A 17,498-nucleotide genomic window follows, 5' to 3' on the forward strand; every position below is an offset into this window, starting at 1 on the left:
TCATTATATGAAATTGAACTAATTAACTGTCAGAATGCAGAAGCTTCTGCTGTTTTATCTCTTTAAAATACTACAACCACAAGTATATGTGGTATACTGTACATTTTAATGAGTACAGCCCACAGATCAGCCCACAGTCGAGGGGAACATTGTGTTGTTTAGACAGATTTTGAGTAATAAATCAAATAACGAGAATAATAAAAAGAAATCCACCCTCTTCCATATCATCTCCAGAACAACAAAGGGGGTGGAAGTTTTTTTGTTTTTTGTTTTTTTTTTGGGGGGGGGGTGGGGGGCAAGCACACACATAGGAATAAACTCCTGTTTGTTCCTGTGTGTGTCTCTATATGTTTCTTAGCATAACTGGGAGGTGTTTTAAAAGCATGGCTGTGTTTATGTGTGCCCAGGTGCTTGCATATGTGTGTGTGTGTGTGTGTGTGTGTGTTTCCGCGTGTAGAAAAGGGTGGTTGGTTGCTATGCACCGTTCCGGCTCCCTTTCAGTCCCCCTTGAATGCTGGAGTTGAGTTGCCATGGAAACGCTGACCCCTGGGAGTCGATGCTTTTCACGAGGAGCCTCTTTTTACCCAGTGATTCACAGCTCAGAAAGCATGAGGACAAAAAAAACCTCCCCTCACTCACTTATTTTTATGTATCCTGAAATATTCTTCTGTTTGTTTTAGGGATTTCATGTGTTTTCTGCACAAAGGTGAATAAAAATGTTTCTTCCTTCATTTGGGTAATCAATACCCCCTTTTTTGCCACGCGGCTGTTTGGTTTGACATATATTGTCAGCAGCTCTTGCACAAACACTGTGTCTAAATGAAGGTAGGTAAATGAGGAAAGTGTGCAGTATAATAGGAAGCCACTCTGTTTCTGTCCCATCTAACATGAAAACAAACCTCAACTCTTAACCATTTTGCCACTTTCTTTCACCATTAAAGTAACTTAAAATGGCCAAATGTGTTTATCCTGAAGCAGAGTGAATGTAACCCTGTTTTAATAAGATCAGTATGTTCAGGGAACTTTGTGTACCCAGATGAATGTCATACATGTGTCCCGAGTCCAACACATTGCAGGCTAGAGAAGAAACCATGGTGACCACTGTTTATTCTTTCTTTGTCATTGTTTCGTTTAAACAGGCAAATTGTTAATCACATAGTTGAGCCAAAAAATCAGCCTGGACAAAATGACCTCAGTCCACTAGATTAAATTCATCTGCATAAATGAACTTTCCTAAGACCTCCACGGCAAATATGCAGACGTTTCTTTTTGTACATTCTGCTTACTTATTTTTCACTCTGAGCTTACTGGAACAAGCAGACAAATACTGCTAAAAGAGTAGGCTCTAGACATTCAGTTCAATATAAAGCTAAATAAGCTACAATTGTGTGTTTAAACATGTCTGATTGCATTGTAACAAAAAGACAATTCAGACAAAAAAAAATATTGCTTTGAAAAATTGTATGTTATTATTGTATATCTGTTCAATGCTACTAAATGTTTAGTGTGTTCCGATTCAACAGATACTGATGGCACAGTGATGTGCATCTCTGGAAAAAAGCCAGAAATGCACACTTGAACCACATAATACATATAATTTGCATGGAATATAAACTGAATGTAACTAATTTTCCCCCTAACTTACTATATTATAAATCATTATGAAGTTAGGTATATACCATTAATAAATCATAGTTACATTTTTAACAAAATAACAGTAATACCCGAAGGTTAATCTGAAAAAAATATTCTTATCATTGGCTCAGTACAGTACACTGATTAGCTGAAACTGAAGTTCAACACTCTACAAATGTTTGCTGATGTTCTTTTTGCTTTCTCATGTCTTCTCCAGGCCAAGCTGATTGTACCCAACAGCACGGCAGGGCTGATCATCGGTAAGGGTGGAGCAACGGTGAAGGCTGTGATGGAGCAGTCTGGTGCCTGGGTGCAGCTTTCCCAGAAACCCGAGGGCATCAACCTGCAGGAACGTGTAGTCACCATCAGTGGAGAACCTGAGCAGAACCGCAAGGCTGTGGAGATCATCGTGCAGAAGATCCAGGAAGACCCACAGAGCAGCAGCTGCCTCAACATCAGTTACTCCAACATCTCCGGCCCTGTGGCAAACTCCAACCCCACTGGCTCCCCGTACGCTAACTCAGCTGAAGTGATGCCAGCCGCAGCTGCTGCAGCCGCAGCCACTGCCTCCAGCCTCCTGGGGCAGGCCAGTTTGGCAGGTGTCGGCGCCTTCCCGGCCACAATGTCCAGCTTCTCAGGGAACGACCTCCTGGCCATCACGTCCGCTCTGAACACGTTAGCCAGCTATGGATACAACACCAACTCCTTGGGCCTGGGCCTCAACCCCGCTGCTGCCTCTGGAGTCCTAGCTGCTGTAGCAGCCAGTGCTAACCCCGCTGCCGCCGCCGCCGCTAACCTTCTGGCCTCATACGCCAATGATGCTTCCACCAGCACAGGCCACCCCGCCACCGGCCTGGGAGGCTTCACGCTGGGCTCGCTGGCTGCTGCCACCGGGGCTACCAATGGCTATCTGAGCGCTGCCTCCCCACTAGTTGCAAGCTCACTACTAGCCACCGAGAAGCTGGCTGAGGGGGCCAAAGATGTGGTCGAGATCGCCGTGCCCGAGAACTTGGTTGGAGCCATCTTGGGCAAGGGAGGCAAGACGCTTGTGGAGTACCAGGAACTGACGGGAGCCCGAATCCAGATCTCCAAAAAGGGGGAGTTTGTTCCTGGCACCAGGAACCGAAAAGTTACCATTACAGGATCACCCGCCGCCACGCAGGCGGCCCAGTATCTTATCAGCCAGCGAATCACGTACGAGCAGGGTGTGAGGGCCACCAATCCGCAGAAGGTGGGCTAAACAGGGAGAGAAAAAGAGTGGGGGATGGAAAGATACAGAGAAAGAGAAAGGAGGGCAAGAATTTTGAAGAAAATCATCATCAAGCTTTGTGCATATTTCAGTATTAAAAAAAAGATGGAAAACGTAGTCCACTCTGAAAGAAGAGGAATGAGTCAAACCGAAAACCAAGAAAAAATGTGTAAAATGTATATATGGGTTCATTTCTTAAGTTTTGATCTTTTTGGGATTTTTTTTATTGGTTGATTTTTCGTTTTTGTTTATTTTTTTCTCCCTTTTTTCTGGACAGCGGTATTTCAGACTGGCATGCTTCCATGCTGCAGCTCCCAGCAGGCGGGTGGGGTGGGGGGGTGGGGTTTGGGGTTGGGGGAGATCAGGGTGGAGCGGTTGGACTTCAACCTCCCTGGAAACAGCCCTTACCCCATCCCCATCCCTTCTTAGCTGATGAGATTTTATTTTTCCGTTATTTTTTGGCTCCTCAGTTTAAACACCCGCCCCCCCTTGCCCACGTTCCTTCTCCCCCTTCTATGTGGGTCTGATGAGACTGCAAACAAGTGCTTGGTTTTTTAGACCTAAGGCAGGTTCCCCCCTAGTCAGTGGCACCCCATAACACTACCCGTCGCCCCAGCCCCCTAACTCCCAGCTGGCCGCCCCAGCGCCGCTCAGGGTGTGTTGGGGATGGAGATGAGAGGCTGCAGTAGCATCTCTCACTGCACTACTAGCCTAAAGACCTGGGGTTCTCGTTAACCAGGTGCATGCCATTCGATGCTACTACACATGTTGCTAGTGTAAGTGAACTTTGTGGAGCTTATTGGGGACATAGGCCAGGATGCATAACGCACCTACTTGGGTCAGAATCTCAAGTTAGTACCAGAGCACCTTGAGATTATGGCAATTTCTCTATGTGGTGTGCAGTCTGGTATTAAATACTATTATTATTAGTACTACTCTTATTACAAAAATATCATCACCATAAACATTATTTATTAATATAATTTCACCCATAAGGACTGAGGTATTTTCATTTTTTTCTTAATCTGTGAATTCAGGTTGACATGAATGTAAAGACAATATTTTGGATTTAGTTTTTTATTTAAGTGGATTGAATAGTGTGTCACAGTGTAATGTATGTCTTATTTAAAGTCCAGTGACAACCGCACCGTCGGCACCATCAGAGAGAACAGGAGCAGGGGTCAGATATAATGTACTGTACAGTGATGTTAACACATGGAACACACATACACACATAAAAAGGGAATTACACATATCTGAGTTTAAAGATAGACATAAAATCAGTGGGTCTAGACAATTTACATACATATCGAATTATAGAAAGAGAATGTAGGTATTTGCACAAGTCCAAGGGAGTGTACTCATATCAAGAACAAAACTTTCAAAAAATGTCAGCCTCTTTTATGTGATCAAGGCCCTATATGGACTGGTTCTCTCTTTAACATGTCCTTTTTTCTGTATTAGAAAGGGTGTTGCACTTTTATATTTCCTTTGAGCGAGCTGAGATGAAAACATCTGCTCAAATCCCCTATTGGTGGCTATGGAAGACTTGCTGTTGATGTTTCATATCAAACACAGATGACCCTCAGAGCCCTGCGGTTCTGTTTCGCACATGTACTACTGAACAACTACGAACATGAACAAAATTTCAGTTCCGGTGAGCACAGGGAGTCTACAGTCTGCCCAGTAAGGCCATTGTGAATTCAACTACATGGCAGGGAAAAGAAATAAAAACAGGATTCACTTTCCTAACCTGTTCAGTATGGTTATGGGTGCAGTTGGTTAGCAGTCCATTTCCTAGAAGACCAGTGCCATTAGTTTGGCAAAATGTTCTGACTACCTGTAAAAGAACACTCTGTACTCATCAGAACTGCCCATGTGCAACATATGTGCTGCTAAAAAGTCCTGTAGTACTGCAATTCTTTTGTTGTTAGAATACACTGAATTTCGTCTTAATGCACTGTGAAGTGTGGAGGCCATGCTGAAAGGCCCAGAAGTCAGGGTTTCACATCGTAAACAAGCAGTTTTAAAACAGCATCTTTTTCAGAGGAATGTACATGGAAATTCTTTCTTAGGACAGACTGGTTTGCTACACACAGGAAATCCAGGAGAGATCTAGCTAATGATGAATAACACCAGAACTCTGAGGCAGCATGTGGACAAATTTCCCACATACTGCTTTAATGGCCCACTATTCCCGTTGTGGTTTTACCCAACAAACGATAAGACAACAAGAAGGGGAGAGAAAAGGAACCCCTCAACTTAAACCCCAAACGCAGATTACATATCAAGACTACTCCCAGCATTTCAAAACAGCCAGGCTTTTGCATTAGAAATGCTAGAGAGCACGTCTGCAGATAGACTGGAGGAACGTAACAACATCCACAGCAGAATCTAGGCAGCAATGTGCTCTCTCTCTCTCTCTTCGTTGACTAGAGACATGCCTGTCTTCCTCTCGTTTGCTATTGGAGCAACAGGGAGAGTATATCTGAATCGATTTGGTAAGGAGGCTTCTTTATTCCCATCTAATACCATCCACTTCCCTCACCTCTTCTCAACCCCTCTTTACCTTCGTGCACCCCCATTTTGACACATCAACCCAGAGACCCCCTTCTTTCACATCTCTCCATGGGTGGCAATGTCTGGTGCTACAGTGCATGTTTTGCTTGCCCTTTCACAAAACAATGACTCTACGAAGGAAAAGATGTGTCCTAAGATGTTGCTGTGTAGAAAGGAAAGAAGAGCGCTTGCACTAGACTACACCGCCGATCCAATCTTCGAAAAAGGCATAAAGGGACTGTGTGTAGCTTCCTTATTATGGTAGAACAGGCCGTACGACATAGGCAAAGTGCCGGCAAGGTTGCACCGAAGCTAAAAGCCAGAGTACCTCTAGGAGAAGCAGTGGTTTTAGAGCACAGATTACCATCCAGCTGACGAGAAAATGTTGGTATTGTGTCTCGTAAAAACGCACTAATGGCGCTAGTTGCTAATTAACCTAGCTGCTGCAGTAGACAATGGTGTTAAAGTGTTTTCCAAATGAAGAAGAATAGTGATAATTTGTGGTTGCGATATATATATATATATATATATATATATATATATATATATATATATATATATAATCCATAAATAACTTAAATAGAAAGCTGCAAGGGTGAAGTTGAGTAACTAATGGAAAGAGAGTGCCTCCGCATTTTAGAGTGCATCTGCGTCTCGCTCTTTAACCTTGCAGTGCAGTACAGAGAATCAGACACTAGAATCCAGATCAGTCATTCTCACCATAAACTCACCATAAACACCCCGATATACACACAAGCACACACACACACACAAACACATCTGCACACTAACGCACACACTAACATTTTTATCATTATGGGGACAAATAAGAGTGAGGAGGCTTCATTCTTTACATAGAAATTTGATTAATAAGATAAAGAAGAGCAAAGATATTACTGTGAAATTTCAATGTGAAAACTAAGAAAAGGTGCCAATGTAGTGTGCCTAGGAGCAGCTTCCTGGTTTAGTTTTGTTTCTTTGGTTTGGGGTGGGCTTTTTTGTTTTCTTACTTTTCAGTACTTAGAGCGCATTGTTATTATTATTATTATAATTATTATTATTATTATTAAGGGGGCATCTACATTTTTCCTTTCTTCGTTAGTAACCGGGGAAAACAGACAAAATGTGATGAGTACTGGAAGCAATATACGTAGTAGCATGTCGTCCTGTCTTGTCTTTTATTCTGTCTGTGTAGGAGCTTTCGATTTACCTAGGTGTTGAGTAGGTTTGCGTATTTAATATTTTTTAAGTTGTGAAGATGCTGCTATTGAATAAGTGACGTACTAAAAAGTTAAGATAAACATATCTGGTCAGTTGTTTAGCAAGATGTGCTAGCTCTAAGAGGTGTAATAAATGCTACATGATGAGATAATTGCTATATTAAACAGATGAAATAAACCTGTGCCAAAATAGATCTTTACAGACTCAGCAACTGTAAATGTGTGATTTAAACACCATTAGTTACGAGCAGACGTACTTTTATAAATTAAATAAAAAAAAATGTGAAAAGTGCCAAACGAACCACAGTTCAGATATAACTAGCAGGGGTGAAAGTGACCGTTTTTAACAACCCATAGGAGCAAAATAGACATTAGTGCTGTTAAGTTGGAAGTTTTCTACCCCCTCAAGAACTAACAATACAAGAGAAAGGTGTAATGAGGGAGTCATCTTGCTTACCAAACAAATGCATATAGTGCCATGTGGCCATTAATGCTACATTAATGGGGCTAGAAGACTGCCGTAGACTTAGGCTAGCATGGTTAGAGTTTAATAAGTTATCAGCATTCTTAATACAGCCTTTTCTAGTTCTGAAAATGTATTTTGTGAAGATAGATGTTATCTTTTTTGCACGTCTATATTGCATGCTATCAAAGTGAAGCGTGGATTCAAAAAAAATCTTCAAGAAACAAAAACCATACAAAAAAAGTTAGGCGATGTGCGTTCATTTTGAGGACAAATCTTTGCATGCCAACAGTTAGAGCACTGGAATTGACTTTCTTTACACATCCTAACCTGTCATTTAGTTCTGCTAAGACCAAGCTGAGAAGTTTTGTTGTCCATCTGCAGGAACCGAAATCATTCATACATAATCAGTCATAGTTTGTGCATTATTGTTTTTTGTTTGTTTTTTTAGTTAAGAAGCAAAATGTTTTAAGAGACAAAAAATGCAATTTTTAAGACTAAATAATTCATAGCAAAAGTAGGCTAATTCAAATTGCGTGGAAAAACATACTGTTTTCTATCTCACTACAACTTAAGATCTTGTCCTTGAACGCACCCACCGCTACATAAGTTTGCATATCACTCTTTCAGTCATGACATGTGTTTTTTTATACTGTGTGCTAATTACTAACATCATCAGCTTTGTACATCATAACTCTACATTAAGGTCGTTCCCATTCTTATGATGATATGCACTTTATATCGCACATCCGCAATGATGGCCCAAGTTCTATACGACAGAATTGATCTGTCTCTGCTATTCAGCTTTTGCAATTGTCTCCCTAAATCCTGATCTGAGGCTAATCTCTGGTTACCTTTTACCTCCGAGCTCCATTAGACAGAGGAGAATGTGTGAATGGTCTCATTTTGAGTTTAGCATTGAGGTGCCACAGAGAAAATGCTACTGTTAGGACTGCATGAAAAGCATGAAAAATGTCCAAACTATCCAAGCTGATCATCGGGAGCAGGATAGTCTCTACAAATTACAGGAATTGGAGATGCACCTTGAAGTTATTTTTTAATAATATTTTTAAAAAAAAAATGAAAAAGAACAGTAATGTAGTGAAGTAAAAAACCCATGACACTTTTGCTATTTTACTTTTGCTATTACTTTTCTATTTTTTGTTTTGGTTTCATGTCGACACATATGATCAAGTCATTGCACTGCGCACAGCCATGCTTAGTCTCAAACATTTTTGTGGGAACGATTTCTTGCAGAGTTTAAATGAGGGTTTTGTGTGTTTGTGCTCACACGCTTTTAGCAGCTTTTTTGTGTGTGGACATGTCGTGGCTCTTCTCTGTCGGTGACAAGTTTCGTCTCCATGTTACTGAGTTTGGCAGCTTTGTCACATGCAGTAGAGTGAGGATGAATGCAAACTTATGGTTTATCTGGTGTTGAGAAGGTCATTGCTTTTACGTGGGCAAATGGCTAGAGCACTGCGCTCTTCCAGCGGCCCACGCGCCCCCAAATCCAACCCCACCCCCGACTCCCCCCCTCCCCGGCCCCACCACTACCACTACCAGGAAAGAACCCTGGGGTCCCTCTTAAGCTTGTACCCATCGAAGCACCAGCAACGTTAGAACACATTTGTCATATCACTGTTCTTTTCTCTCTTTTTGATTTACCTGTTCTTATTTGTATGACACTCTCTAACCTAGACCAAGTATAACAAAAAAAGTCATTCATATGTATCCTGTTTACTCCCCCTTTCCCCCTTTTGCACTTTTCACTGCCCCCCTTTTTCCAACCACTACCCACACTTCTGCCGACCTTTCCCTCACACCCTCCCAGACTTTTCTCCTGAGTGCCAAACAACAACAGTACCATTCCAAACTTTTTGAGTTCTCTTGTATGTTGGACATCCATCGGACGCACCCATGAAGCCAGCATGTTCCTCCATAACATGATGTCAGTCATGACGCCTCAACATTACCCAAAAAAGCAACCAGTAAAAGCGAGACCTGGAATAACACGGTAAAAGGCTGGCTACCTCTCATAAACTGCTTTTCCTAATTCTCTGTCATCTCTTCAACCTCCAGGACATCACTGATTGTGTGCCATAATGTTGGGGGCACTTGTCACTCTCCTCACCCCCGAGTCTCTCCATTTGATTTTCGATGGGAAACATTAAAACAACAACAACAAAAAAAATCATTTCAATGACAGTTTTTTCTTTAACATAGAAACATGCTCAAAAAAAAAAAAAGCTGAGGAGTGTAAACGTCAGCTGCGCAGCCATCTTCTGTCTTCTGAACTTTGAACTTTTCACCCCTCATGAACTTTATTGACCTTCTTCCTCCCCTTCTGTGTTCATCAACTGTTTGGACTTAAAATCTCCATTCCATCTCCAAACCTTTTTGAGACTGTGCAATTATAGTTGATATGATTGGATTTCTTTCTTTTTTTGTTGTTAAAATCATCATTGGGGACAATTCTCAGAGATAAAGAATAAAAACGAGTCAAAAACAAAACAAAAAAAGCATAAACAAGCTCCAAACTGCTTCTCCACAACTTCATTTTTTCCTCTCATTGTAAATATTTTTGTCAGGTTTTGTTGAACTGTAACCAGAAGCGTGTTCAACAGAATGGGGCTGGCAGCATAAAATCGGATTTGTGGAGCGCTCCAAGAGTCAGAACATTAGAATAGTCAAATGATCAACGATGTGACATTTAAGTTTGATGTGAAGAAAACACTTGCTCTTCTGCAAAAAGAGCATCCATAATGTACATTTGGAAAAGGCCGGTTTACACCGAATCCTGGCTATTCTCAATAACGCAGTTACAGTTAGCCCTGTAAACCGGACCTTAGCCACAGTGACTGCTTTCCAACAGTTGCTGTCAGCACCAGTGCCCTCCTCCTTTTGCTGTATCACACGCTTGCTAAGACTAGTTTCACTTGTGGAGACAGCTATATCTTTCTCTCATTTGTAAGCTAGTTCGTAAGTTACCATCATCTCACAGCTATCTCACAGGTGTTGTTCCAGATTTGCTAGACGAAGAAGTGCTTGGCTTATCGATCTCATAACAAGTAGGATTCACCATCAGTCCATATCCAAAACATTTCTTGCTCTTAAAACTCATAGTCATCATGTTTTGTGCTACTAACAATGAAATCAGACATATAGACTAGACCTCATACTTGAACTGATAGTAGTGGTTAAGCTCACTGTACATATCAGATGTGTTGAGTGTAATACTGTGTCATTAGATGTCTTTTGACCGTAGGAACATCAGTTTCACAGGTGTGTCCTGTTTCTCTGTGACGAAGAAAGATCGGCCATTTCCATGAGTCATGATTCAGCTCTGTGCTCCACATCTAATGTTTCTATGCTGCCAGCTTTCTTTTCTGATAACCCTTCATGAGCTTATTTATTTTCAAACTACTATACATTATTAATAAATGACAACAACTAGAAAAGGGGAATGACTGGAAAGATGAATTACTGTTTTGTTTTTAGTATTTTAGTGGTTTCTTTTAACACCATTCATTAACTGACTTAAAAAGTATTGAATATTTAATGTAATTGTAGCATTGTGTTTGTAAAAAAAAATAGTGAGTTGTGTTTCTTGACTTGTGGATTACCAGTGAAGTCAGCAATTTAGTGCTAATATATATTAAGTCGTTTTTTAAGATTTTTTTTCTTCCGACAGCAACAACAGTCATTATAAATGTTCATTTTAGCATCACCTGTCTTCTGTTGTCTTATTCTTCACCTCCCACAACACTCAATCTCATCAAGTAACACATTGCAAGTTTGTGCCTGAAACCATGTGCTCGGTCTTGGAGGGACCATGATGCATGAGCGTGAGTGTGTGTGTATGAGAGAGCGAGAGCGAGAGAGTGGATGGGACTGCTGAGACAGGCTTGGGTGGGTGGTTGTTATGTCCTCTGTCCACAAAAGCTAAAACCTGTTGGGTTTCCATTTACCAATGGAACCTGCTGATGTTATAGCTGAAACCCATCCTGTGAGCCTAGTTGATTTTTGATCGTCCATAACCTCCCCTTTCCCAACCACTCTCCACCACTACCTTCCCCCCTCCGAGTCATTCCCTGCCACACTCTCCACACCATGTGATGTTCTCATCGATAACATACTACTCGACCAGATCCACCTTAACTCTGTCTCCATGCCTCCAGAGGAGGCGGTTGCCAGTCAACCTCCCTCCCCTCATGATTCGCCACCATCCTTTATCGGCTGCCGGGGCCACGCCCAACCTAACAATTCTAAATTAAAAAAAGAAAAAGTACAAAAAAAAGTAATGTAAAAAAAAAAACAAAAAACAAAAAAAACGAAAAGAGAAAGTATGATAAATACAGACCAGTGATTCTCAGGGTGTCTACTTGATCTACCTTACTGTTGTGATTTCGCAGAATCACAATCCAGCTCTCCCTCATGCTTTTTAAGGAGCCCAAAGACAATTACGATGTTTGATTGCTTATCAAGTCTTCGAAAAGAATGATATGCACCCATCTAAAGGAGCAAAGCAAAATGCTGTAATGTTTACAACCTTAACGAGACCAACGCTGTTGAAAGAATGTGTAGGAGTTAAAAAAAAAAGTTCTTTAATAATGAAAAAAAATCCAAAATGACTTCGTTTTAAATGATTATTTCTATGTGACATGGAGTAATGTGATAATGACGCATTTTTGAAACATTGCATGTTACTATTTTTTGCAATGACACATTTTTTGAAATGTCAGAATGGATGGTACAGTGTAAAGTTAGAGCTACGTTTAGTTGCTAATAATAAAAAAAAACATTGGTGTCAAGTGTTTGTCACCTATCTTGAAGAAAGGTACTGGACCAACTGTCCAAAATATGTGACTGCTACTGTACAGATTTTGTTCATACAGTATTTGTATATGGTGAAGGTGAAAATAAACAATGGAATAGAATGATCAGGGAGGCATGATCAGAGTCTGATGCTAGGGTGGGTATATAATCTTAAAAATAAAGGTGCTACAAAAGGTTCTGTGAGCGATGCTGTAAAAGAACCACTTTTGGTTCCCTAAAGAGGCATTTTTGTAATAGAGAAGTGTGAGTGTGACAAACGGTTAAACTGCTGAAGAAGTTCTGAAGGCTTCATTAAGCCTTTAAAAGGTACTTCACTCTCATGCATCTCTTTTACCCAAAAGGGTTGTTTAGGAAACCAAGCGCTTCTTTTATGGAGTCGGTCAAAGAAGACTTTGTAGCACCTTTATTGTTTAAGGGTGTAGTTATCAGAGGAAGGGACTGTGTCCAGTGCATGAGTAAATCCCTAAGAGAGGTAAGTTAATTGATGAGAAGACCTAGTAGTGTGGGAATACATGCGGATAAACAAGGGTACGTATAAGAGGGCAAATAATTTACACCTTAGATAATGAGCACAAGAAAATAGAGGCCTACATAAAAATGGAAGACAACAATGAAATTTTGCTCAATGGGACATGTTTTTGAAAAAATGCTGAATATCTACATATGAGAACTATGAAATAATTCACACCAGCAGATACAGTATACTGATTGTGCCAGTTCTATGCTAAACCACTTTTAGTCCTTCAGTGTACTCATAACCACACGCATGAAGCATTGTTTTTCGGACCAGTGGTAAACAGAATGTCTGGAGCTAACCTGAATTAATGCTAAAGGGAAATATTGTACATGAACTAACATGTAAGTGGTTCTCTTGGTCATTTCCATCCACCTATTATTCTCGTGCACCAGTTCATCCAATCAGCAAAAGCCACCCTCACTTCCCCGACATGTCTCCCAAGCCAACATGCTCGAGCTTCTACAAGGATCTTACTGATAGCCATCAGTGAACTTAAACCTGTCCTTGTGTTGGCTTCCAGGACACTGACCTGCAGTGGAGACTCCAGGGAAATCCGCATTTCCAGCATGATTTAAAACCTGTCTCTCTAAACCAATCATGAACTAAAGAAGTACCTCCAGAGTTCAGAGGAAGGGCCTTACGAGAGCACTATGAAATATATTCTGCTATTGAGACAAAAGAGTTAATGTGCACTCATAGTATGTTCAGAGTCGGGCAGGCAGCTACAATGTGTTCAAACCGAAAGAACGTAAAATGGTGCTCTAGTAAATGTTCAATTCATCAGGCCTATGAGTGCAACAGCAGAAGTTGGGGGGGTTAAAATCATAGCAATCATAGGATGTCTATATCAATTTCCAGTAATGCAGTCCAAGCTCAAAGCTCCCCTTATCCTCTAGAATAATTAGGTCTTTCAAAAGACTCAAGATCCATCTTTCTCCACTGGGACAGGAGAGCTGGACTGGGGCGAGTTGGAGCTCTATTGTTTCCTACGTAGCCCATTTTACTAATTGTGCACCTTTTCCAGCCGTGGGCCACATTGATTTTCCCTCTCCTGCTCAGTTCCTTCTTTTTCTCCTCATTCTCCTTCTGACGCCCAGAAGTCTTCTGGTTGATCTAGGCCCAGCTGCTGCAGAGAATACCCTAGCCCTCCCTGAGCTGATGTGAAAGGAGAGGGAGAGTGGGAGACAAGAATATGCTCTCAGCCCTCGTTAATCCCCAGAGCGGGAAAGCAGGCCTATGGAACATGTGCAAAGATCTCCGCTCTCTAGTCCAGTGTTTTAACGAAGGAGAGCATTCCCACAGAAGTTCTTTTTTTCCTCCTCTCTGGCGAGAGAGTCTGCCTTAGCTTTTATTCTGATCTTCCCTTGTCAAGAAACCACAAATCCGTCATCCTCTCTTACCAATTAGGTCTATGAGGTTAGCCTTAAAAAGATATATTTCACACATAAACAAATGTGGTAATAAAACGGCTCCATTTTGTAACACATTTGGAGCACCACCAGAAAACCTCTAAAATGGATAGGGGTTGTTCACTAATTCTGTTATGTAATGGATACTTGTTGGTTTTTACATGTGAGAGCAGACGGCAGGCATTAAAAGACTAAGGCCTGCACAAGCACTTAATTCCTACTAAAAATGCTCTCAGTCTATCTAGATTACAGCAGCAGTGTCTCTTATCCAAAGCATACAAGCAACGAGTGGCTAATAGACAAGTGTAACCAAAAACATCATGCAGTTTAAACGATGTTTTCCATTCTATGCATTTTATATGCAACAGATATTTGAATCATAACAAACTAGAATGACTGGTTGCAGATCAGCGTCTGCTCTGACAGAATGCATGTGTTCGGAATGCATGTGTTTTATTTGCTATACGATGCGACCAAATCAGGCAATACAGACCATGGTCTATAAATGTGAAAATGGCCTTGATCCCTTGATTAGCAATAAGATTTTCAAAGCTATAATATGTGGCACAAAACAGAAAAAGTACTATTGAAATGTCCATATGTCTGGGATCAAGCAGAAATAAGATAAAACTGTGAGCAGAGCATTTAGCTACTGTACAATACAGACCACACTGTCAACATATGTGATTCTATATTTTTTCACTATTTTTAATGTTCAGTATTTTCAAAAGTGCAATTTAAACTGTAAAATGTATTACAGACGTAGCAGAAACCACTGTTCCAAACCCTCAGCTGTGGAAACAGAAGGCCCCGGGACTCCAAGACAAGCTTTCATCATTATGAACATTAATGTATGTTCTTCCTATTACATGGTCATCATCAACTGCTGTACAAGACAACGGCCATTTCTCAGTCTCCTTGTCTAGACACCCCAAGGGAACCCTGTGCCACTGATAAGCAGCTGGTGTAGTGGACCCGGAGCATGCGAGTAAGGAGATGGTAAAATGGCCCAGATTTCAGTCCTACTTTTTACTTTCAACACATGAAAGTCCTTGACGTGCATTTGACAAACAAGTGACCTGTGTTTTTTAGATGTTTTCATGTGTTAAACACAAGGCTGAGAAATCTCTCCATCTGTTTCTGGACTGACCAAAACACCCTATTTATTCATTCTCATTAACTTAATCTAAAATGACGTTCCAGCTTTCTCAATGACGCGAGCAAATACTGAAAATGATTGTAATAGTTTTGTATGTTTTTTGTTTGTTTGTTTGTTTGTTTCTTGCTGTTGTAATATTTCTAACAAACAAAGCTGACAAATTCTACTAGTGTTTATTCATATTATAAATTCAACTATAAAAAAAAATCTACGAATGTTTTATGGTATGTACATAAGAAAAATAAATTATGAACACTTGAAATTGCAATGCAAAGCTGTGATTTTAAAGCACTGTAGCGTGTACAGTGATTTCTTTTATCAATTTTATGGTACATCTGATATGTTCTGCATTAATGCAGCTGTTTTTTTCTTTTCTGTTCTTGAGCATATGCTTTAATAAATACGATTTTCTACAGCATATTGACAGAAACTAAGCACTTCTTGGAAAATGATTATGTCATGCCATTTCCACATTACTTTAATGATTGATTATTAAGCTTAGGCATATGCGGCTGCCATCGAAATCACAGGGGCCTGGCCATCTGTAACTTTCCATTCTGTTCTACTTCTACACTCGTGATATGTGTGAGCTCGTTGCTTGCTCGGCTTATGATCAGTGACAGAAACGAGTACACGGCGGTGCCTGTATGTGCTAGCAGGCATTGCTGCGACTGCTGCCTCAAGCACTTAATTGGGTCACTGGCTGCTGGGGAATCCTCACATCCTCTCGAAAATAACAGTCGGTACTGTTTTACATAGACTGTCTCTTGCTTTTTTACATAAATATGCAGTTTAAATGCTGTGTACACAGAAATATATACTCTATTAAAGAATCTCTATAAATCACAGTTTAAGGCACAGGAAAAAATGAGTTTTTTGAAAAACTAATATGCATGCTGTAATATGCATGAATTTAAAAATCTGAACTGAAAATATAACAATAAATAACTTAATAATGAAAGTATTATTATTATTATTATTATTATTATTAATAAGATAAGATAATCCTTTATTAGTCCCACAGTGGGGAAATTATTAGTGTCACAGCAGAAAAGGGATAGCAAGACACTGCAAAAACATAGATAAATTACCAATATATACACAATATAAATAATAGAAGTTAAAAAAAATTACTATTATTATTATAAATAAATAACACAAAGTATAATGCAAAACTTGGTTGTGTTGATTTTAAGTGTAAATAAATTCACATCCAACAAAGGTCACACTTCTAGCATAATTACTGTAGCTGAATTCCACTAGTTCATGTTCCAATGCTAAATTCAGAAATGTCTTCTCTGAACGTGCAGAAAATAATAAAATCTCAACAAAATGTGTCATGTGTCCAGGAGCATTAAAAAAGACTGTAAGTAATAGCAAACTTGGTGTGTAATGATATATATACAAGTGGGTTCAAAAGCCTGAGAGAAAATCTGCACTAAGTGTACTAAGAGAGAAAGGATCATCCTACCCATTCAGAGGGAGCGAGGTCTATGGTGTGCCTGTGGCATCACTAGGGAATGAACTTGCAATCTTCCAATGGTAGGGCCAATACTTAGTTGATTTGTTACAGTGTAAATAAGTGAACAAATACTCTACAGTACACTTTAATGTGTCATTTTACACCACAATTTCTATGCATTTGCTGAATTTACTATACTGGAAATTCTATTGAATAGTGTTAAATAGTTTCTGTGCCAATTTCTACTTCAAAACAGAAATACATATCATTTGAAAATGAGATGCCCAAACATTTGCGACATTTTCAATTTGTAACTAAAATATTTGCCAGTGCCTATTATTAATTAGAGTAGGATCTAGGGCAAAATCTCATCTGTAATTAAAATTGGGAATGGCCGAAGAGTTAACGTAAGACCAAAATGAACCAATATTAACTCATGGCTGCACTCAGATCACAACTCGACATATATTTAAAAGGCCACTGACTTAAAGAATGACAAACACTTAAGAATGATTAGGCTCTCTAACTGGGGATTTTCCCACCTGTCTGAAGGAGAACATTAGGCACCTCCCCCGACTCCTGCCCTCTCATTGTCCGCCCAGCGGTCGGACAGCTGCTCCGGGGAGATGCAGTGAAGACTGGTTTAAGACTGACGAGAGACATCTTCTTTTGTTGACCTTTCACTCAAGCCTTCTGAAGGGCCATAGAAGGAAGGGTTTGTGGGATGCTGGTGTCCTGAGGGAAGAGGAAACACTTAGAAGAGCATCCTGGTGAAGAGCTCAGCAGATGACTGAAACTATGTGTGTGCCTTTGTGGCAACAGGGGGAGAGCCACATAGATATAAGGGTTGAGTGGAAAGTTAGGACATCCTTGGCCAAGTGACACATCTAGTCATTTCTTAAAGAACTAGTAAACACAGACTCTGTAGCTAAGCAAAGATAAAACACAATTTTTAAAAGTGATTCCTAATGCACAGTTAAGCTGTCTTT

At 40.3% G+C, this 17,498-nt stretch overlaps 1 protein-coding gene across 1 annotated transcript in view; it reads left to right on the top strand.

Annotated features, from left to right (window-relative positions):
• The window catches only part of nova2 (NOVA alternative splicing regulator 2), a 55,179-nt gene extending 39,698 nt beyond the window's left edge, over window positions 1–15,481 (top strand). The window contains exon 4 of the mRNA XM_072691884.1: window positions 1,853–15,481. Coding sequence (XP_072547985.1) covers window positions 1,853–2,875 — 1,023 coding nt within the window. The 3' untranslated portion in view covers window positions 2,876–15,481. The remainder of the gene's footprint in view (window positions 1–1,852) is intronic.
• The last annotated feature ends 2,017 nt before the right edge of the window (window positions 15,482–17,498 follow it).

This window comes from Salminus brasiliensis, chromosome 11, assembly GCF_030463535.1.
Source record: "Salminus brasiliensis chromosome 11, fSalBra1.hap2, whole genome shotgun sequence".
Taxonomy (NCBI): domain Eukaryota; kingdom Metazoa; phylum Chordata; class Actinopteri; order Characiformes; family Bryconidae; genus Salminus; species Salminus brasiliensis.